At 51.2% G+C, this 22,188-nt stretch overlaps 1 protein-coding gene across 6 annotated transcripts in view; it reads left to right on the top strand.

The window, feature by feature from the left end:
* The window catches only part of PRKAG2 (protein kinase AMP-activated non-catalytic subunit gamma 2), a 320,167-nt gene that overhangs the window by 89,136 nt on the left and 208,843 nt on the right, over positions 1 to 22,188 (top strand). For all 6 annotated transcript variants that reach the window (XM_034965286.3, XM_034965280.3, XM_034965285.3 and 3 more), the window contains 2 exons: positions 534 to 605; positions 5,565 to 5,844. In XM_034965286.3, coding sequence (XP_034821177.1) covers positions 534 to 605; positions 5,565 to 5,844 — 352 coding nt within the window. The remainder of the gene's footprint in view (positions 1 to 533; positions 606 to 5,564; positions 5,845 to 22,188) is intronic.

The raw sequence follows: 22,188 nt of genomic DNA, 5'->3' as shown, positions 1-22,188 counted from the left end.
ACAATAAGTGTGTGGTGAGCTACTTTCCCCAAATCTATTTTAGACTCTGTTTTGGCCACGATGTCATTAGACTCTGCTAATAGTTTTGCCTCAGCCGCCACCCCAGTGTCACCCTCCCCATCCCTGTCCCATCATCTTCCTAGGCAGACACATGTCCCTGGATCCATGTTCCGTGCTGTGGGGTAAAATCATGTCCATCAGCAGAATAGCCTGAGACAGGCTCTCCTCCCTCCACCCTTTCTGCCTGCCTTCCTGCCTCCTTTAGTCCCAGCCATTTCTTCTTTCCTCCTTCCCTGGGGTGTTGGGAGCTCATGGCTGCTCCTGGAAGTTTGACTGCACGTTCTGGAAGCGGATGTGCATGGTGGTCAGGGGCTTTGGGGGCTGGGTGTAGCTAACACGTCCACGTCCCTTCTTCATGGTGGATTTGAAGGATAAGGACTCAGGAAGGGGGAGGTGACACCCACGTAGAGTTCCATGCAGCCCCTGGGCCCGAGGGCCACTGTCACTGACCACGTGCTCTCTGTCCACCCTAGGACCTGAGCTCCTTCGCCATGCCGCTCCTGGACGGAGACCTGGAGGGTTCCGGAAAGCATTCCTCTCGAAAGGTAAGACCTCCTTTCCAGAAATTTCTCACAGCTCACTTGAGGTGCCACGGAGGCAGGCAGAGCCTGAGCCCACTTCCACCTGTGTGTTCACCCGCACGCCCACCTGCATGCCCGCTTGCACACCTGGCCGTAACCGAGCCCATCCTGCGACAGCTCACCTCGCATGGCCAAGCCTGGCGTATCGGCCGGGCTATCCCACCGGAGAGCCTCCGGGGCTTCACTCCTTTTTCTTCTCCTCACGTGGCACTGACTGTGGCCCACTAGACCCCCCTAACATGGGCAGAGGCAGTGGAGGAAGATGAGCAGTGAGCTAAGCCCGGTGGAAGGTATCGGTCACTGCCGACCATCTGTGGTCTTTGGGTTGAGTTCGACTGGCAGGACTTTGCCCTGCTGCCCACCAGCGCCCACCCCCAGCCCTGGGCTCTCTCCTTCCACCTCGTGTTGCACCCTCTCCACACGCCTTTTTCTCTCTTTCCACTTTTCCTTTCCTCTCTTTAGCTCCTCGCTGTCCCTCCTGCACTGGTGAATTTCCCTCCCATTAGGAAACTAGTGTCTCAAGGAGGTTGTTGACTGTATAGGGTCAGGTGGCCAGAAAAAGTGTGGGGTGGGGTGGGGTGGGGGGCTCTGGAGAGGGAGCCACAGCATCAGGTGAGGGTCGAGGTGGCCGTGGCAGGGCGCAGAGGTCCAGGCTGCTTGCAGGTTTCTCCTGCAGCCAGGAAGTAAGGGTGGGTGGAGTCCTGGTAGGGGACGTGCTTCCTGGCATTCTGCCACCCACAGACCCCTCCGGCAGGTGACAGCAGACAGAGCTAGTGATCTGGGGGCTGCGTACAGAGTCTGGGCATGGGTTCTGGGTGCTGGCTAGCCTGGGATGAAGGCAGGAGTTCCCATGCTGGAAAAAGCAAATCTCCTCTTTAAGTATTTGAATTACACACAACTGAATCAAATTGGTGTTGGCCTGTGGGGCTCCACTGGTGCCAGTGCCCTCCCCGCCCTGCCCTGAACAAGCAACCTTATTAGCAGCTCTCGTGGCCCATCCAGCAAAGACTGCCAGGGAATGGCCTTGAGCTTCTGGGCCAGCAGAGAGTGGAGTGGCAGGAAGGGGCCACCAACCCCGTACAAGGCTGTGGGACCAGCCCCGTGGGCACTGGGTCGTCTTCCTCCTGTTTGACTCTGCAAAACCCTGCTTTCCAGTGAGAACCTTGCATGGAAGATCTGAGAGTATGGAAGAGACACAGGGGCCACAGCCTGGCCCTGGCCCCAGCTTCCTCTCTGGCAGCTGTATGACAAATGGCCCCATAGGCAGAGCTCTCCTCCGCAGATGCCTGAATGCCTGCTCTCCATTAGCTCTGCGGAGCCAGGCACACACTTGGGAGTCTTGTCAATACCCGGGGAATCATCCGGTTGCATTCACCAACATATCATTTGGCTATAGCTTGCCCAAGAGCAAGGCCTGAGGCCCTGTCCCTGGGGGCTTCAGCCGGCGCCTGTTATCTGCACCACCACACAGCCCACCCCAGCAGGCCTGTCCCTCCGCCTGGCTTTCCCACCGTCTGGGAGTGTGATCTGGCCCCCAAGGCTCCCAGTGAGAGGGGTCAGGCAGGGCCCAGCATCCAGCATGCTTCGGCCATTTTCCAGAGACAGGACTGGCAGGGCTGCTTCCTAGGACTCCCTCCTCAGGCCTGATCCCTGGATGCCCGACTCCACTGGCCTGGATTCAGAATACAGAATGGAACCCCATTCAGGATAATCCTGGGGTCCCCCTTGCTCATCAAATATGGTTAAACTGGCCTTTCATGACTGGTTCTCCAGGGCTCATGGCTCAACTTCCCCCGTGACCCCCACCCTCATGGTGGCCCAAGTGAACGGCCGGCCCTCTGTCTCTGTGCTTCAAACCCCTTCTCCTCTGTCTCTGGGCACTGGACACCTCCCCGGCCCTGTCATTGCGTCTCTGAAGCCTAGCCAGCTGTCAGGGCCTCCTCTGGGTCAGGGCCTCTGTTGAGGGGCAGGTTTCAGCTCCGGGCCATTTATCCATCTGCATGGTGCTTATGGTGCTTCGGCCTTGCGGGCACTCTGCAAGCTCTCCTGGGGCCCCGCTCCCCTATGTGTCTCTGTTTCCCTGTAGGACTGGACATTTGCATTGGCTCGGCCCTCTCCCCCGGCTCCCCAGCAAGCTCCCTATGCTGTGCACAGAGCACGTCTATGCACCAGGTCCGAGGTCACCTTTCCAGCAGCTCCAAAATCCCGCCCCTCCCTCCGGTCCTCCCATGTGGCCTCGGCTCCTCTTCCGGTTCACACCCTCCAGGCTGCTGTCGTGATTGTCTCAGCCCTGGGAACGAGGCTTGGACAACCAAGTCGTTGTCCACATTGCGGGAAACTGAGCTGTGACCAAACCCGGGCCTCCACCCAGGACCAGCTTGTATCACCTTGTGATAGGACCACCCTGGTCCCTGTGTGTGTTGTTCCTACTGGCTTCTCTCAGCCCCCATCCCACCCTAGACCTGCACACACAGCACCCACCACTTGAAGAAGAACCTCTTTTTTTTTGAGACAGGGTCTTGCTCTGTACCCAAGCTGGCTGGAGTACAGTAGTGTCACCTTGCTCACTGCAACCTCCACCTCCATCTCTGGGGCTCAAGTGATCCTCCCACCTCAGCTGCTTGAGTAGCTGGGACTACAGGCCACCACACCTGGCTAATTTCTGTATTTTTTGTAGAGACAGGGTTTTGCCATGTTGCCCAGGCTGGTCTCAAACTCCCGAGCTCAGGTGATCCACCCACCTCGGCCTCCCAAAGTGCTGGGATTACAGGTGTGAGACACCACCCCCTGCCTGAAGAATCTCTTGTTTGTAAATTTATTCTCAGGATTTGTCCTGATTCCCATAGTTAGGTGGAATAGTGGCTAACTGGGATATTCTATAAACAGAGAATCTAAATGCTTTTCATATTAAATGGTCAAAAAAAAAAAATCAGCTGGGCATGGACAACTGTAATCCCAGCTACTCAGGAGGCTGAGGTAGGAGGATTGCTTGAGCCCGGGAGGTGGAGGTTGCAATGAGCTGAGATTGCGCCAGTGCACTGCAGCCTGAGCGACAGAGGGAGACCCTGTCTCAAAAACAAAAAACAGAACTACACAAAAAAAGAAAAACTCAAAACTTAGCTTGAGTTACAAGGTCCTATAGCACCACACTCTTCTTCCTGCCAGGCCCACTCACGAAGGTGTCCGCGCCAGGCCGGGCCCTACACCTCCACGTGGCGGCGCCGGCTCTTTCGGCTGGAGAGGCTGCGTGGGGAGGCTGTGCTGCGCGGGTCCACGCCACGGGCATCCTATCCTCCCGGGGCCGCGGGCTCGGGGCTTGGGCCGCCCTCTAGTGGCGGAAGAACGTCCCCAGGCCGCGGTCCGGACAGCGCACCCCGAGGTGGGACAGAGAGACCCCGAAGTGGCACCGAGGCTGCCTGTGGGGTGTCCCGTGTTCCCTTTTCAGCACAGCGCGGCCGCCCGAGGGCAGCATTTCCCGCGTCTGCCCTGGTCCTGGCTCCCCGCGAGCGCTGCGGACGAGTTACTCACCCTTCTTCCTTCTGAACTGGGTCATCTCTGAGGTCCTTTCCACTCAGTGTTGCTTGCAAGTTTCCCAAGTGGTAGGACAAGAGCTGTTTACCACGCACCGTGTGCTTCCTGGCCTCACGCGGCTTCATCTGACGTTCAAGCAGCCCTTGAGGTGAGGGCGCGGCCATCCTCATTTTACAGATGAGGGAGCTGAGGCTCGGTGAGACCAAGTAACATGCCCAGGTTGGCTCAGCAGGTGGCAGAGCTGGGGCCAAATGCCGGCACCCAGAGGCAGGGCAGGAGCTCCTCCACGCATCCAGCAGGAACACGGCTGCGGGCACGTGAGATATTTCTCAAAGTCTACTATGAGCTCTGTGCCTTGGCTTAAAGTTATGGGGTCTGATAATTTTTTAAGTCATGACTAGAATTTTAAATCATTGGTGAAGTGAGTCTCAGAGGTTTGGGGCTTTGTTAACTTCCTTCTTTCCTTCCTTCCTTCCTTCCTTCCTTCCTTCCTTCCTTCCTTCCTTCCTTCCTTCCTTCCTTCCTTTCTTTCCTTTCTCTTGAAATGGAGTCTCGTTCTGTTGCCCAGGCTGGAGTGCAATGGCGCCATCTCTGCTCACTGCCATCTCCGCCTTCCGGGTTCAAGAGATTCTCCTGCCTCAGCCTCCTGAGTAGCTGGGATTACAGGCACCTGCCACCATGCCCAGCTAATTTTTTTTTAATTTTTTTATTTTTAGTAGAGATGGGGTTTCACCATGTTGGCCAGGCTGGTATCAAACTCCTGACCTCAGGTGATCCACCCGCCTCGGCCTTCCAAAATGCTGGGATTACAGGCGTGAGTCACCGTACCCGGCTGACTTTGTGAACTTTTCTCCTGACTTCTGTCGGCAACCTCAGTCTTTCAAATGCTGAAGCAGCTTGGAGGTGAAAAATTCATCATCTCCTAGGACTGAGGTCTCAGGATGGAGCTCCAGGCCCGCTCTGTTCTGGAACATAGGGATCTTATAGGCAGGCAAGAGAACTGCAGTCCTGTGTTGTCAGAACTTGGATGGACGTGAGGTCTTGAGAGGTGAAGGCAGGCAGGCCCATAATAAAGGAGGGAGACGCTCATTTTGAGCTCCACTTCCCTTCCTCCCCTCTGCCTCCTGGAAGCCCCTTCTAAGGAGTGGGACAGGATGGTCAGTGGACCTCCAGGATGTGGTGCTGCCAGCCTGTGAGGGGCCATCCTTGGGGCAGGTGCTACCTGCAGACCATTCAGTGGCTACCTCTGTGGAAGACCTTAGGGCTGTTTCTCTGGGAGGGTACTATGGGGGGCCCGCATGTGAGAGGGGACAATGATAAGTTTCATACAGGGCAGGAGGCAGCGTGTCCAGAGTGTGAAGTGACTGCATCCATTCGTCTGTTTTTCTGCAGGTGGACAGCCCCTTCGGCCCGGGCAGCCCCTCCAAAGGGTTCTTCTCCAGAGGCCCCCAGCCCCGGCCCTCCAGCCCCATGTCTGCACCTGTGAGGCCCAAGACCAGCCCCGGCTCTCCCAAAACCGTGTTCCCATTCTCCTACCAGGAGTCCCCGCCGCGCTCCCCTCGACGCATGAGCTTCAGTGGGATCTTCCGCTCCTCCTCCAAAGAGTCTTCCCCCAACTCCAACCCTGCTACCTCGCCCGGGGGCATCAGGTTTTTCTCCCGCTCCAGAAAAAGTAAGACCTTGATGCTATTGTTTCAGGTGGGTGCTGGGGGCCTCTTCTGCAGTCACACATCCACGGTGGCACCGAAGCTGCCAGGTGGCTGTGAGCGGCTTGGTGCTGAGTGCCTGTATCTGTTTCTCCCCACCCCCACTTCCCCCTAAACAAATCTCTCTCCAGAACATCAGTTTCCACCTGTCACTTTCTTCCCATGCTAATCTATCAAAGCGTAATCCTTCTGGTCCAGCAAGGTCCTTGGGTTAACTGTAAACATCCTGATACTCACAGTACAGCTTGTATGGACAATCAGATGACACACTTGCCTCCAGCCTTCTCTGGAAACTGCAGGCATGGAGCCAAGCTTAGGCCCTCACCCGGGGCCACGGGACCAGACTGCTTTGGTCAGCCCGATATGGCTTCCACTCTCTGTGGTTTGGTATTTGAGGGTTTGACTACACCTGTTCCTGGCAAATCCTAGCTTTTTCTGTTTGGGGCTCTGGGCAGCAGGGAATGGAAGCTAGGAGGGATTTGCTGGAGTAATGGAAGGAGGAAATGTGAGTGCTTAAGAAAGAGTTCCGTAGGTTCATGAGTGTTTGTGATCTGAGGATAAGGTATTTTCACTTGAGTGCCGTCGATGATAATATGAAATATACCACAAACTATAAGTTTATGGCGTTTACTTTCTCCTTTCCTTTGTCTATTCTTTCCAGTTCTTTCTACTGACTTAGAACATTTGTATTGGGGAAGATAGTGATGTGGAAAGCAAATTTGTCCTTGACCATCAGAGGCCTGGGATAGTTCACCTTTCTCTCCAGGCTGACTTTTACTCAGAAAGACTGGCAATACTGTGTGTTAGAGCAACACTTTATATCTGCAAGGCCAGGCGGCAGCAAGAGGGGAATTTCGGTGTTTCTGACTTCGAACTCTTCCATCAGGCAGCAGTGGCTGTAGGACGAGAAGCCAGGTCTCTGTCAGCCTCACTTCTTCATCCACCACCTTGGAGGTGGAGGGGTTGGTGACCGTATTCTGTGTGAGTGGAGCAGATCTATCTCTTGGACAGATTTTGCGCTTCGTCTTTCTACATAAAACAAATGAAGGTGCTCCTGCCTGTGGGTTGTGTGTGTGTTGTGGGGGGCAGGTCCTGACCATGCTCTACACACACCCCTCACTCAAGGCTGTGGGGTTGTCACAATTTCCTTTAAGTTTGTGCACTTTAGCCTTAAGGTGCCCCTTTCTTCCCCCATCTCCTTGTATAAACATCGTCTAGAGATGAGGGCTCAAAGTACTGTACAGAGGAAGGAAATCAGGCCCGGCCTGATGGGAAAGCTGCGTGAGGGCTCCACGTCACACAGGTGGGATTTGTCAAAGAGAAGGAGGATGTGTCCGCAGTTTGCCTTGTTGGGGAACTTGCGATGTTGTGTAGATTGAATGTGCTGGAATTGGTGGATGAAAAGACAGGATTCCTGCCTTCAAGGGCTCCTAGTCAGGGGCAAGCAGGCTTCAGAAGAAAGGACGAGATTTTCTCCATGGTACTGCCTGTGCTGAGTTAGGACAGGGCAGGCTTTCTGAGCGGGACGGAGAGCAGCACAGGGAACCTGACGATCGGAAGGGTGCCCAAAGGAGTGTAGGAGCTGTGAGCTGGCTCCCATGGGAAGGTCTTGAAGCTCTGGCAGGAACCATCACCCTCTGCCTCCCTCTACATCATTCTCCTGCACAGAGCCCTCCATGGGGGTGGGAGGAGAGGGTGAGAGGGAGGAGCGGGGAGAGAAGGAGGAGGGTCCCTGCAGGCAGAGGGTCCCTTTGGGAGCCCAGCAGTGGCACCAGGAGGTGCAGGAGAAGTTGTTCAGTCCTCAGGGCCTAGGCTGCAGCTCAGTACAGCATTTGGTGGGAGGTTTGGTGCTGTCCACTGTTCAGCCTGGGAAATGAGCTGTTCTTTTAGAAACTGAGTCTGGAAAAATCTCTTTTTGAAACCATATCAATTTCTTAAAGTATTCCTCCTTTTCACTGTCTTTCATTGTTATTTATGTTTAGATTTTCATTCTCTTTCAACGGTTTTCTTTCAGTAACTGACAGAATTGCAGACAGACAGATAATCAAAGCTAGAAGGGACTGTAAGGAAAGCATTTATGGGGGAAGAAAGCATATGCATATAATAATTTGAACACAGCATATATGGGGGTGTGTGTGTGTGTTTTGGATTTGTATAGATGTATGTGTGTATGTATGTGCATATATGTATGTGTGTACACACATATATACCTTTTTTATTTTTTAAAAGGACATGCATCGGACTGCTAGTGGTAGCTTCTAAGTGAAGAATTAGGAGTGGATGGGTGGAAGGAAAATATTGCTTTATCTGATATTCCAATTTTTTGAGACTATCTTCACTTATTGGTAATTAAAAATGAATACATCTTGAAAAAAATGGCAAGCTCCCAGACCTGAGCTTCGGGGCGGTGGCAAGATGTGGAACAGAAGTTGCGGGTGTTGGTAACAGCAGAAGAAAGAGTTGAGCCACCAGGAATGCCTGGGGACAGCCAAGGCCCCGTGCTCAGCCTTAAGGGCTAGCTGGGGAATGCTGGGATGTAGCAGGGCTTGGAGAAGGCATGGGGAGAACCTACAGACGGCTGAGTGTGGAGGTCCAGGATGGGAGGCGGTGTTGCTCCATTTTGCATTGCTATAAAGGAGTACCTGAGGCTGGGTCATTTATAAAGGGAAGAGGTTTATTTGGCTCATGGTTCTACAGGCTGCACAGAGGCATGGTGCCAGCATCTGCTTCTGGGGAGGGCACAGCCATCCAGTGGGAGCCTCATGCCCACTGCACAGATAAAACCAATTCACCGAGATCTTGGTATTGTAGTAAAATGTTTAATGTGAGGCCAGCCACATGGGAGATGGAGCTATCACTCAAATCAGTCTCCCCAAAGGCTCAGAGCTTAGGGTTTTTATGGACAATTTGATGGGCAGGGGGCTAGGGAACGGGCACTGCTGATTGGTTGGGGATGAGATCATAGTGGTGTGGAAACGGGCCTCCAGCACTGAGTCGGCCTCTAGGTGAGGGCCACAGGGTCAGCTGAGTCATGAGTCATGGGTCTGGGTGGGGTCCATTGTTTGCCAGAATTCAAGTCTAAAAAATTATCTCAAAAGACCAATCTTAGGTGTTAAATAGTGATACTATCTACAGGAGCAATTGGGGAAGTTGCAGGTCTTGTGACCTCTGGCTCCATGACCCCAGAGCAGTACGAGATCATAGAAACTACACCTGCATGTTAGCCCAGTTCAGGCCCCTCCCATAATCCTAATCTGTGGTCTTTCATTCATCTCACAAAGCTGGTTTTCAGTCCCTGAGCAAGGAACGGTTGGTTTCAGGGAGGTACTATTATCATCCTTGCTTTCAAATTAAACTATAAGCTAAATTCCTCCCTTGGTTAGCTTGGCCTCCGCCCAGGTAATGAGCAAAGCCAGCCAGCCTGTGAGGCTGGATGCAGGATGGAGTGGGCCAGGCTGGACCTTCTCCTGCTGTCGTGATCTCTGCAAAGGTGTTTGCAAGGGCTTCAGGCTGCTTCCACTCATGGAGGAAGGCGAAGGAAAGCCGGGGTATGCAGAGCTCACACACAAGGGAGCAAGAGAGAGGGGAGAGGTACTGGAGTCTTTAAAACACCCAGCTAAGAGAGCAGGACTCACTGTCGCAGGGAGGCAACCCAGCCATTCATGAGGCATCTGCCCCCAGGACCCAAACACCTCCCACCGGGCCCCACCTCCAACACCGGGGATCCAATTTCAACCTGAGAGGGGGGAACAAACACTCAACCTCTATCAGAGGTGGATCCAAGACTCCCAGCACCTCTGGATCTCAGCGGGTCCCAGCAGACACTGTGCTCACAGTGAGGGAACGCAGGCACAGGCCTGGGGATGACTCTGCTGGAGTCCGCATGGGGTGCTGCAGCAGTGAAGAGCTAGACCTCGGGGCCCATGCTGAACCTGGCCATGGCCCCTTCCGTCGGAGCCTGTGGTCTGCACAGGAGGAAGCTCCCAGACTCCCCTCCACCCTTTCCTTAAAGCCAGGGGCCGAGACAGGCAGGTGGAGTCAGAGAGTGAGTCCCCCAACCCATCTCCCGTACTGCAGGAGCTCCAGCTGCAGGCTGGGGAATGTGGGGGCTGTACCTTCGGGAGGCCTCACCCCGGCAGTGTCCAGCACCCAAGGGGTCCTGGGGATGAGGCTGGGGCTCAGAAGCAGAGACTGTGAGGCCCCTGATCCTCCTCCGCAATGTACCTGAAGGCCTCACTGCTGGGTAGGGGCCCACAGTCCACTCATAGCTCCACACCCCTGTGCCCCTAATCCACACACTGGGGTATGTGAGCCCCTCAGCTACCTCTCATTCCAGAAACCTAAAACTGCTGCTTCCTCGCCTAGGGGGCCTGCACTGCCCAGGCTGGGCCTGCCATCTGCACCTTCCTCCAGGCCTGAGTGTGGTCTGTGAGCTCAGTGAGCCTGCGAATTGCTTTTTTCCTATGGCAGAAGTGCAGACAGCTGCGAAGGGAGTGGGACCTGGGGCTGCCTGCTGGGACCCGTGTGCACCTGGGGCCTGGGCCCTCCCTTGGGACACAGGGAGTCGGGCACTGCAGCTCTTTATTGTTGGTGGACATGGTGGGACGTTGGCCACTGAAGATGGGCCTGACTCCTGTCTCCTTTTGGCTGCCTTTTTCTGTTGAGTATTTCCAAGGCCCTTCAGTGTCCTTGGCTAGAAAATCCCCAGGTTCACCGTTCTGGCTTGTCAGGTACTGTGGAGAAGGCAGAGCCTGTTACAGCCTGGTTACACCATCGGGGTAGACAGCCAAGGGCCGGGCTCAGGAAGTCTATGGCATGGCTCTCAGCTACTCACAAGGGCAAGGATTGATTAGGTTGGGGTAGGGGCATGGCTTCTTCAGAGAAGCCCCCTGGGATGGGGAGTTCAGAACAGAGCAAGCCTGGTCCCCAGGGCAATTGCTCATGTTGGTGCCCTTGAGAATCAGTGAGGCCAGCTCCTTGGCTTTCCCTGAAAGAAGCCATCCCTCCCCCAGCCCTATGGCTGATAAGGCACGAAGCTCCAGGTCTCTGTGCTGTGGTGTTACTTGACTGGGAGGGCACCCTGAGCTCCTTCCAGATGGCCGTTCATTTGTGCTTGGCATGAGGCTGGCCTGGAGGAGGCAAAATCTGTCTGCTTTTCTCTGTACTTGAAATCTATTCCTGGATCAGGGTTCCCAGACTGTGGATTGCTCCCCCACTGCCCCAGAACTAACTTCATGAAATTGAGCCTGAGAGTAATGCCATCGGCCCATCTGGAGGGTCTTGGGAAGAAACAGCCCCGTGAAAGCCACTGTGTCCACTGGAGGGCTGTCATGAAGACTTCGTTCATTACACAAGGCCCCTGGGAGGAACTTGCTGTCTGGTCTTGGTACCAAGAATAGCTGAACTTCTGATCAACGGGACTGCTTTTGTCTCTAGCAGACATTAATCGTGTAATAGTGCATTTCCTCTGTCTGCACTGGCTGCTAGAAGCCTTTGAACCAAATCTGGACAAAAGGCATTAAGGGATACATTTCCAGCCTTTCTGAATCCAGTTTTGGTCCCTCTTCTTTTATATTCACACGACCACTTTTTTAACAAGCAAACAATGTATTGGAAGGATTTGGGGGCATTTACGGAATTCAAAAAAGAGCTGAACCCTCAGGACTCAGGAAGGGAAGGAACCAGACTGGCCCTGAGGCCTCAGCAGCAAGAATTCATGGATCTTTCCAAGAGATCCAGAGAAGTCCTAGTCTGTGTCTCTCTCCATTTACTGTCCTAAATGCCTTGTCGCAGGATATCTGATTAGCCCAGTTAGGATCCCTGAATCAATCAGGGTGGGGTGGGGGGTAGGATCACGCAGGAGAAACAGAATGACCAAGAACCAGGAGGTAGGGCGGGAAGTTCCAGGATAAGAGGTCCAGTTGGCAATCCAAAGGGGACTGTGGCATCCCACCCTCCTTGGCCAGCATGTGTGCATTCACGCAAGGATGCCCTCATCACACGTGGCCCAACGAGCCTACATACAATTGTGTAAGCTGCTTCCCCCATGGAGGGCGATGCAGCCTCACATCCAGCCTTGACATTAAGGAGGATGTGGCTATGATCCCCTGTTTTCTGAGTCTTCTGTCTCAAGGTAATGCCCACTTCTCCTCATGTTCTATTTGCATCTCATCTTTCTGTCCTATAATTTATGGCCTACATGACAAACATAGAATCTAAAGTGTTGACAGGCTCCTCAGGTAATACTGATATACACCAGAGCTTGATAAGCACTGTTTTCTTTCTTTTTCTGTTTTTTTGAAATGGAGTCTCACTCTGTCACCAGGCTGGAGTGCAATGGCGAGATCTCGGCTCACTGCAACCTCCACCTCCTGGGTTCAAGCGATTCTCATGCCTCAGCCTCCTGTGTAGCTGGGATTACAGGCGCCCGCCACCACACCTGGCTAATTTTTGTATTTTTAGTAGAGACAAGGTTTCGCCATGTTGGCCAGGCTGGTCTCAAACTCCTCACATCAAGTGATCCATCTGCCTCAGCCTCCCAAAGTGCTGGGATTACAGGTGTGAGCCACTGTGCCTGGCCGATAAACACTGTTTTATATTATTAAGGGGAAAGAAAGCAGGAAGATGGAAATTATGATCACTGTCATTTCAGAGGGAGAAATGAAAAAGGAAAAAGAGGTAATTCAATCTTCTAAGACACTCTAAGACAGCAGGGGGAACACAGATGGGGACCACGGTTCTAGATTCCACAGCTGATCTTGGGACCAGCAAGTACCTAGGCTGGCTGGTGTTTTTTGCCCAGGGAAGAGAACCAGACCTTTCTTCTGGAAGGATCTTACCTCTCAGAGGCTGCCTGTATGGAGCTGCTGTAGTCTTTCACTAACATTTGCCTCTGGTCAGAGGTACAGTAGCATGAGGATTCGTAGTGTGGCTGGCGTTCTCATCATACTCCTAGCCACCATGGAGTATCGAACCTATTTCCCTTTGATGATCAGAGTCAAACACCCCAACCAAAACAATGACCCACTTTTCCGTCTCTCCCTCTAATGCAGCAGTCAGCAAATGACAGCCCCGGGACAAAATCTGGCCTGCCACCTCTTTATGTAAACAAAGCTGTCATGGAGACACAGTCACGCCCATCTGTGTGTTCCTCTCCTGCCGCTTCCACACTTCAACAGCAGAACTGAGCAGGTGCAACAGAGACCCCATGGCCTGCAAAGCCTGAGATGTTTACCTGGCTGACCTTGTGCCACAAGAATTATTACATGGCTGAGTGGCTGCAGGAGCTTCCAGAACAGTGAATCTTTAGCTTCAAAAGATTTTGCAAGTTGGTTTAGGGTGATCTTGCCTTTGGAGATGAGGAAAGGAAAGTGCATGTCTGTGTGTTCATGAACTGCAAATAATAAGATTAAAGTCTTTTAGAAAAGCGAAAAGAATCTTACACAGTCAGCAAGGCAGGACCTCCAGAATGATCTAATCTCATGTGTTGCTAAATTTTGCTCCTTATTTATAAGTCTGTGTGTGTTCTAAGTGCATTGTATATAATTCTTTCAATCTTCATAGCAACTCTTCTATTTGTACAATGTTTACCAAACTAGAAACTGAGGCACGAGGGCTTAAGTTGTGGAAGAAAGGCCACACAGCTACCAAGTGGTAAAGCCAAAATGTGAAGTCAGGTGGTTGAACTCCGAAGTCCACTTTTAGTCCAGGTGCTGAGACTCTGCTTTAATGGAATAGATCTTAGGGATCTATAAACCAATAATGGGATAGCCAGCTAGCCATTTACGCAAAAATAGGTAAAAGTGTCTCCTTGGTCATTTCTCTCTCTTTCTTTCCTTTCCTTTCCTTTCTTTCCTTTCTTTCTTTCCTTCCTTCCTTCCTTTCTTCCCTTCCTTCCTTTCTTCCCTTCTTTCCTTCCTTTCCTTCCTTCCCTTCCCTTCCCTTCCCTTCCCTTCCCTTCCCTCCCTCCCTCCCTCCTTTCTTTCTTTCTTTCATTCATTTAGAGACAGGGTCTCTGTCATCCAGGCCAGAGTACAGTGGCAGAATCACTGCAGAGCCTCAACTTCCCAGGCTCAAGCGATCCTCCTGCCCTTTGCCCGCAATACGTGGAACTGCAGATGCACACCACCGTGCCTGGTTAATTTTTTAACTTTTTGTAGAAATTGGGTCTCAGTGTATTGCCCAGGCTAGTCTCAAGCTCCTGTACTCAAGCGATCCTCCCACCTCAGCCTCCCAAAGTGCTGGGATTTAGGTGTGAGCCACCACACCTGGCTCTTGGTCACACCAAAATAATTTCCGTGTGGAACTAAACTTTAAATGTTTTAAGTCATGTACCTCCAAAACATCTGAATATCTAAATCTTGGGATGTCAGGCCTTTCTAGAAGGTGCAAAAAATATGTTTGTTTGTGATATAAATATCCACAGCCTTTCTTGCCTTCTCTCAAAGTTTGCAGGCTTGATTCTCAGAGCTTTGCTATATTGATGAGGTAGAGGAGAGCTGGATGCATTCCTGTTAGGAAGAATGAAGAATGTCTAAGAGAGAAATGCATAACGGGGGTCCAGGTGAGTGAAGGGAAGATTCTAGAAGGTGAGTTTTGGTTGGAGAAGATTTTGGAGAGTTTGGGAGCGTCATACCAGAGATTGAAGCCCAGTTCTTGCGCTGTGTAGGATGGTGGGAGAGGGATAGAAGAGATGACCCCCTGAAAGGGGCATTATGTGTGTTGGGAATATAAGCCCACTGCCGGCTCCCAGGCAGCCTCTCCAGACACCTCTTCAGATTTCCTGAAAGGACTCACCTTAGTAGAAAGGCCTTCCTTTGACACCCTGGGTAAAGTAGTAGCAATCTCCTTGCAGGCATCTACACTACTGATTCCCCACAGGATATACTGTCTATTTACTGGTTCACTTGCCTGTCTCTCCCCACCAGAGTGTAAACTGTCTGAGGACAGGAATTCTGTTTTATTCAAAGCTCTCTCAGGGTCTAGAATGGCGCCTGAAGGCACTGAGCAAATTGTTTGAAATTAATTCACCAATAACTTAACTTGTTTTTCAATGCTTTCTAAAATGTGGGCTGATGCTTCTGAATACGAGATGGTGGCTATACTGACCGAGGGATTTCAGTGGGTCATATGTAAGCCCGACTGGGTTCAGAAACTGTGGAGGGACAGAGGCAATTATCATTGATGACATCAAGATGACCACTTCCATACAGCCTCCCACTCCAAATAGAAAATGAAACAAAACAACAATATAGACGTGAAAAACATGTGCTGGACCAGAAGGAGATGATGAATTGATGGAGGACTAATATCCCTAATGTACAAAGATATTTACAAACCAGTGAAGCGAATGACTCAATGGCCTGAGTCTTGGAATCGAAAGTTTTAACAGGCTCCTCAGGTGATATTGATATATACCCCAGAGCCTGAGACTTCTAGGAAAGATGGCATTGTGTGTACTGCATGCATACAAAATGATTCCTCCCACAGTTGTTCAGATACAGCGAAAGAACACAGAGCTCTCTGGCTTTGGAACAGAGTGCAGGAGGAAAGGAGGAAGTGGAATAATCCCTAAGCACCCACCTCCCATTCCACCACCAGCCTCACTCCAATTTAATGGTGCTGAGTTTGGGACGTGGGGATTTTGAAAGCATCAGCAGACTTGGAAAGACAAGAAACGTGGTGCTGATAGAAGTGATATAATGTTTTATTTTAAAATGCCAAAAATGTAAAGCGGAAATCGAAATTTTAGCTAAGGGAAAAGCATAAAGAATAACATAGCTGGAATGAAGATAGGGTAAAAATCATGCATGTAATGAGATTACTTTCTATGTTCTTACAGTAGTAGAAATCAGGCAGATCTTAGAGCCTGAAGTAAGGAACAGAGGAGGGCTGGTTATTTTTGTAAACAACCTATACATTGTGGGCAGATAATTTGATCATGCTTTGGCATAATTTCTGCAATGGTAAATGTGTGAGGTCATAAGCCCACAGTGCTGCTTGAGTCTTAGGGAGCCTGTGGTTGCACTGGAAAATGGTCAACACAAGACCCAACCGTGGCTGGAACCCCTACTTCTCAGCCTCTGCAACGCTTAATGCTAAAGTCGGGGATGGGGCGTGGGGCATGGTGGTTTGTTCACTGGGTTCTCCAGGAGGGAGGCCACTTTCTATCTCACCCCCCTACAGCTCCAGGTCGAACTCCTAAAACCCAAGAGACAGGGCTGCTCTGAGACTGGTTGATGTGTTTTCAATACATGTGCTATTTGTAGGTCACTCCATAAGAATCAAGCTCCCCAGAAAACCTGCGAGACCTCAGAGCCCTCACTCCTCCCAGCACACCTTGCTCAGTGACCAGCAAAGTGTCAGTTGAAGAATGATAAGGTTCCTACATTTGCAAAGGATCACTTCTTTAAAAAGGCTGCAGCCAGCAGGTCACCATTCTGACAGGCTGGGAAGCATAGTCTCTAGCCAGATGCTGGAAACAGGCACTGCGAGAGTGGAAGACAGGGATTTATGCTGAACAGGGTGGCCAAATATTCAACAGGTTATAGGAGGAGCTATGAATATTCACAATATGAATATTCACAAAGAGGAAGCATAGACATGCATAATTGGCTAATTGTGTGCATCATGCATCCATGTTCACGCTGGGGTGGAGACTTAACCTTTAAATGGATTACAGTAGGCCCTATATGTCAGAGGGTGAAGCCAAGGATGCGAAGACTGTCTGTGTGCAGCCTCCATAGGCTGGTCAGAGCCACTCCATGGTCAGGGGTCTCTTATCAGGAAGGAATGCTGGTCGGTTGTGTCGAACCTGCAAAAGGAAGGGGCAGCATCAGACAGCTGGTTGATCTCAGGAATGGAGCAAGTCTTTCAAAAGGGCAGGTTTCCATTTAAACCTTGGGGAAGGAAGCCTAATGGTGGTTAGCAAGGGAGGGGGTGTAATGAGGCACATCCGACCTCTCATCCCATTATGGCCGGGAACTCAGTTTTAAGGTTTTTCTGGGGTCCCCGTGGCCAAGAGGGGGTTCTTTCAGTTGGTTAGGGGCTTAGAATTTTAGCTTTATTTCTCAAAATGTACTGAACTTGGCCTCCGTGGTCCCTAGCAGTGGACACACACACTCTGGGGCCAGCAGGTTAGGTGCCCACTCTATGGGGTGGGGGTGCACCCTCGGCCATGTCAGCCCAGCACCCCAGCCCCGCAAGCAGTGCCACCTGCCCACCTCGTGTTTCCGCCACACCTCCCCAGATGCGGCTGCAGCATCCGTGCCTTCATGGCCCACAGGTTAGTTTCAGGGGCTGCCACACAGGCACCACAGGCTGCATGGCCTAAGCTGCCCAGATTCCTGTTCCCACAATTCTGGAGGCTAGAAGTTGGAATCAGGGTGTCGGCAGGGCCATGCTCCCTCTGAAGGCTCTGGGAGGGCTCTGTTCCAGGCCTCCCTCCTAGCTTCTGGCAGTTGCCCACAAACCCTGGGGTTCCTTGGCTCGTAGATGCGTAACTTCAGCCTCTGCCTTCATCATCCTGTGGCCTTCCTCTGTGTGTGTCTGTCTCTTTTCCTTTTCTTAAAGTGACAGCAGTCAAAGGAGATTAAGAGCCCACCCTACTCCACTGCGACCTCAACTTAAGTGACTACATCTGCAATGACTCTGTTTCCAAATAAGGTCACCTTCTGAGGTTCTGGAAAGGAAATGAATTAGTGGGGGCACTGTCTAACCCAGCGCAGTCTACAACCACAGCATCAACTGCATTCAAAGTTCCTGGGCCATTTTCTTTGATGTTTACTTTCACTTGTCTTCTCTTCTTTGCTTGACTGAGGTTTGTTCACAGCCTTTCTGCCTGGGTTAGTTTCTTCTTGTGACTCTTAAATGCAGTAAAACACTGTGGAAAGCTGCCTGCCCAGCACAGCTGACACAGCCCTTTGGTAAAACCAGATAGCGTCATTGCTCCCTGCACTGGGGGGACACCCTCCATGGAGCTTTGGAGCATCTCAGGGGGACAGGAAGGCCACAGTGCATTAGAACTCCAAGTCTGTTGAGGTCTTGCAAGTGGGGATTGGATTAGGAGTGGGTAAGAATCATGACACAGTGGCCCAGGATGGGAAGAAAGAGCAAGGCTACAGAGTCGCTGTTTCTTCAGGCACAGGCTGTCCTTGTCCATTGACTTAGTCCTGGCACCAACTGCAGCCTTCTTGGTCTGTTTGGAAAAATCTTGAAGACTGGCCAGGTGCAGTGGCTCACGCCTACAATCTCAGCCCTTTGGGAGGCTGAGGTGGAAAGATCACTTGAGCCCAGGAGTTCAAGAGCAGCCTGGCCAACATGGCGAAACCCTGTCTCTACTAAAAATATAAAAATTAGCCAGGTATGATGGCGTGTGCCTGTAATCCCAGCTACTAAGGGAGGCTGAGGCAGGAGGATTGCTTGAACTCAGGAGACAGAGGCTGCAGTGAGCCAGGATCGTGCTACTGCACTCCAGCCTGGGCAATAGAGTGAGACTCTATCTCCAGAAAAAAAAAGAAAGAAAGAATAGGAAGAGAGATCTTGAAGAACAAGAGTTCTAAACTTTATTGATGAAGCTTCTGATTTATTTAAGCTTTGCCGTTGCTAATGGGGTTTTGGTGGGGTCATTGCAGGTGTATTCCCCTTACCTCAAGAATATCCTAAAATTTGGGCAGGAAGCTTGGCCTCGTGAATGATGACAAGGGGCTGGATGATACAGCCTGGAAGTTTGGGGGAGTTTAGTTCTCCACAGAGTAATACTTGACCAGTAGGAACTGTGGCTTTGAGGAAGCTGGGCAGAAACCTCCTCCTTGATGATGGCTATGGATCCCCCCACATATAGTTCCTTTCTAGAACCCTCCTGGAGGAGTCCCATGAGCCAAGTGAACATGCTTTCTAAGCTCCCCTGCTCTTTATTCTGATTATTATGTTATTATTTGCAGCTTGTCATGCATCAGCAGCCAGCATGACAACTCATTTCATTGCTGCTTCTCCTGCCCTACCTCACCTTGATCTTAATCCTTGCCTCAGGCTCTGCTTCTAGAGGAAAATGGCTGAGAGAAAAAGGAGGCTGTGGAGAAATGAGAATCTCTGGGCAGCAGCACTTAACTGTGGCTCCATAATCAGAATAAGAAGGAACCAGAGCTTCAGCCAGTTCTTCCTTTGAGCAGGTCTAAGACAGAAACATTTGGTTTCAAAAAAGTCAGTGAGTAATGACTCACGTCACAGAGTGACTTGCCACAGGATTTAACAATTAGCTGGTACTCTTTGAGCCTCACTCACTTGCACTGATATCTAAGCGAGTGTGGATGACTACAAATCATGACAGGTGTATTCATTTGGTAGGGCTACTATAACAGCACCACAAACTGCGTGCATTAAACAACAGAAGTTGGCTGGGCATGGTGGCTCACGCCTGTAATCCCAGCACTTTGGAAGGCCAAGTCGGGCCAATCACTTGAGGTCAGGAGTTTGAGGCCAGCCTGGCCAACATGGTAAAACCCCATCTCTACTAAAAATACAAAAACTAGCCGCACATGGTGGCAGATGCCTGTAATCCCAGTTACTCGGGAGGCTGAGGCAGGAGAATCGCTTGAACCCGGGAGGCAGAGATTGCAGCAAGCTGAGATCAGGCCACTGCACTCCAGCCTCGGTGACAGAGTGAGACCCCATCTTTAACAAAATAAAACAAAACGGGAGTTTATTATCTCAAGAGGCTGGAAGTCTGGAATCAGGGTGTGGGCAGGGCTGGCTCCTTCTGAGGCTGTGAGGGGGTCTGTTCCATGCGTCTGTTCTTTCTCCTGGTCTGTGCTGGTCATCACTGCCATTCCTTGGCTTGGAAGCACAGCCCCCAGTCTCCGCCTTCACCTTCACAGAGGTTTTTCCATGCACATGTCTCTGTGTTCAAATTTCCCCTTTTTCTAAGGAGACTATCCCTATTGGACTGCGGGACCCTCTGACTCTAGTATAACCCTCATCTCAGCTAACCACATCTTCAATGACCCTACTTCCACATGAGGTCACGTTTGGAGGTGCTGTGAGTTAGGATTTCAACATGTGACTTTTGGAGGGACAGAATTCAACCCATGACATAGGACTATCAAGGAATGGATACGTCCTGCCTTCTCCACGATCGATGTGCTGAATGGAACAACACAGGCCGTAGGTACGGACGGAGTTGGAGAAAGATGAGTTAGTGGTAGGCCGGACTGGCTCGGAGAGGAGTTGTGATAAATGGAGACACTTTAGCTGGGCCTTGACGGGTAAATGACAGGGAGCCTCCCACACAGTAGCAGACCCCACTGTCTTCAGGTGTCTGTGAACTTGCAGTCCTCCGACATCTTTTTCTTGAAACGCACTAGTGCCTGGGCATAGGTCATCCCCAGTCCCCCTTTCTAAAGTGGCCTGAGCCAGTGTTCCAAATCAGGGTGATAGCTGGTCTCAGCACTCTGCTTTTACTCTCTCCTGGGACTTATCCGCGATCTGGGCGCCTTGCCTTTGGTTTTCTCCTTTTTAGTGAGATGAACATGTCTGTTGTTACTGAGTACAGGTTGTTGAGGGAACTGTGTTTGAGCTTCACTTCCCACCAACCTCCCACCTACCATTGTTGACTCCAAAATGTCTCCTTTTGACAAGACTCTTCCTGTAAGTTTCTCCCCCACCTCACTTCTTCCCCGTTCCCACCATCATTTAAAGGAAATGGATTTTGATAAATGGGCTTTACTGCTGTAAGTGAAGTTGGAAGAACAGAGGTTTCAGATCTGCAGCCCAGCCGAGTCCTCGTGCAGCGCATATGTGAGAAGTTACAGTGACACCTCTGTGTCCTTTGGGAGATTTTTGCATGGGCTGAGTGTTCTTTTGGTCCATTGTGTTCCCATTCACACAGTGTCACAGATAAAGGAGATGAATTGAGTCTGAAATTGCTGTTTATTACGGTTCCTGGAGATACTATAATACCTGAGTAGGATCTGCACACAATAGCCACTCAAAACCATTATCAGATGAATCACCTGTCAACGTTAGGAAGGTGACACATGATGCCATCATCCAGACACATGATGCCATCATCAGCATCAGGTTAGTGGGTCAGGAGTGCCAGGGGTCACACAGGAACGAAAATCAAGTTATCAGGCCAGGGCTAATTGGGGAATTAGACAAGATGAATAATTTATTTCAGGTGCAATTAGATAGAGTTTTAAAATACACTGTAGGATTTCATTTAATCCTATAGTAACTGTTAAGGGTTGTATGATGTTCCCGGCAAAAATGGTTTGTGGAAGTCCTGACCCCCAGGACCTCAGAATGTGACCTGACTTGGAAATAGGGTCATGGCAGGTGTAATTATTTAAGATGAGGTCATTCATGTGGGCCCTCAGTCCAGAATGACTGGTGTCCTTAAAAGAAGGTCCAGTGATGACGGAGACCCAGGGAGCTGGTGGAGCTGAGACGGGGATGCCCTGGTGCCTGTGATCCCTGGAGCTGCAGGGCAGAAAGGGCTCCCCCAGGTTTCAGATGGTGATATGGTTTGGCTTCTTGTTACCACCCAAATCTCCTGTTGAATTGTAATCCCCACATGTTGGAGGAGGGGCCTGGTGGGAGGTGATTGAATCGTAGGGGCAGACTTCCCATTGCTATTCTTGCGATAGTGAATGAGTTCTCACGAGATCCGGTTGTTGAAAAGTGTGTAGCACTTCCCTTTCACTCTCTCCTTCCTGATGCCATGTAAGACGTGCCTGCTTCCTCTTCACCTTCTGCCATGATTGTAAGTTTCCTGAGGCCTCCCCAGCCATGCTTCCTCTGCAGCCTACAGAACTGTGAGTCAATTAAGCTTTTTTTCTTCATAAATTACCCAGTTTCAGGTAGTTCCTTCTAGCAGTGTGAGAACGGACTAATACAGATGGACTGCAGGCTCACACACACCTTGACTTAGGCTCCCAGCCTCCAGAACTGTGAAGGGATAAATCCCATTGCTTAAGCCCCCCTGGCCATAGACAGCAGCCAGAGAACAGACACAGCAAATGTCCAGGAAAGCTATGGCCACACAGCAGACAGGATGCTCGGCCTCTCAGCCATGATCTTCTGTTGTTTTCAGTGAGGCAGAGGGCAGCTGTGTTACCTTGGAGTCCCCACTCCAGCCTCCCCATGCTTCACAGATGGGGAAGGAGTCCCTGTCTCTCTACAACCTTGAGGCCTTACCCCCACCTGCTGGCCCTGCCCCCATGTCCTGGGACCAAATGCTGACCATCCTGACACCGCCCCCACCTCCTGGCTCTGCCCCTGACCCACTTGCTCCTGGGAGCATGGTTGGGTGG

The sequence above is a fragment of the Pan paniscus genome, chromosome 6 (assembly GCF_029289425.2).
Source record: "Pan paniscus chromosome 6, NHGRI_mPanPan1-v2.0_pri, whole genome shotgun sequence".
Taxonomy (NCBI): domain Eukaryota; kingdom Metazoa; phylum Chordata; class Mammalia; order Primates; family Hominidae; genus Pan; species Pan paniscus.
The sequence above is the reverse complement of the archived record's forward strand: the minus strand, read 5'-3'. Positions and strand labels throughout refer to the sequence as shown.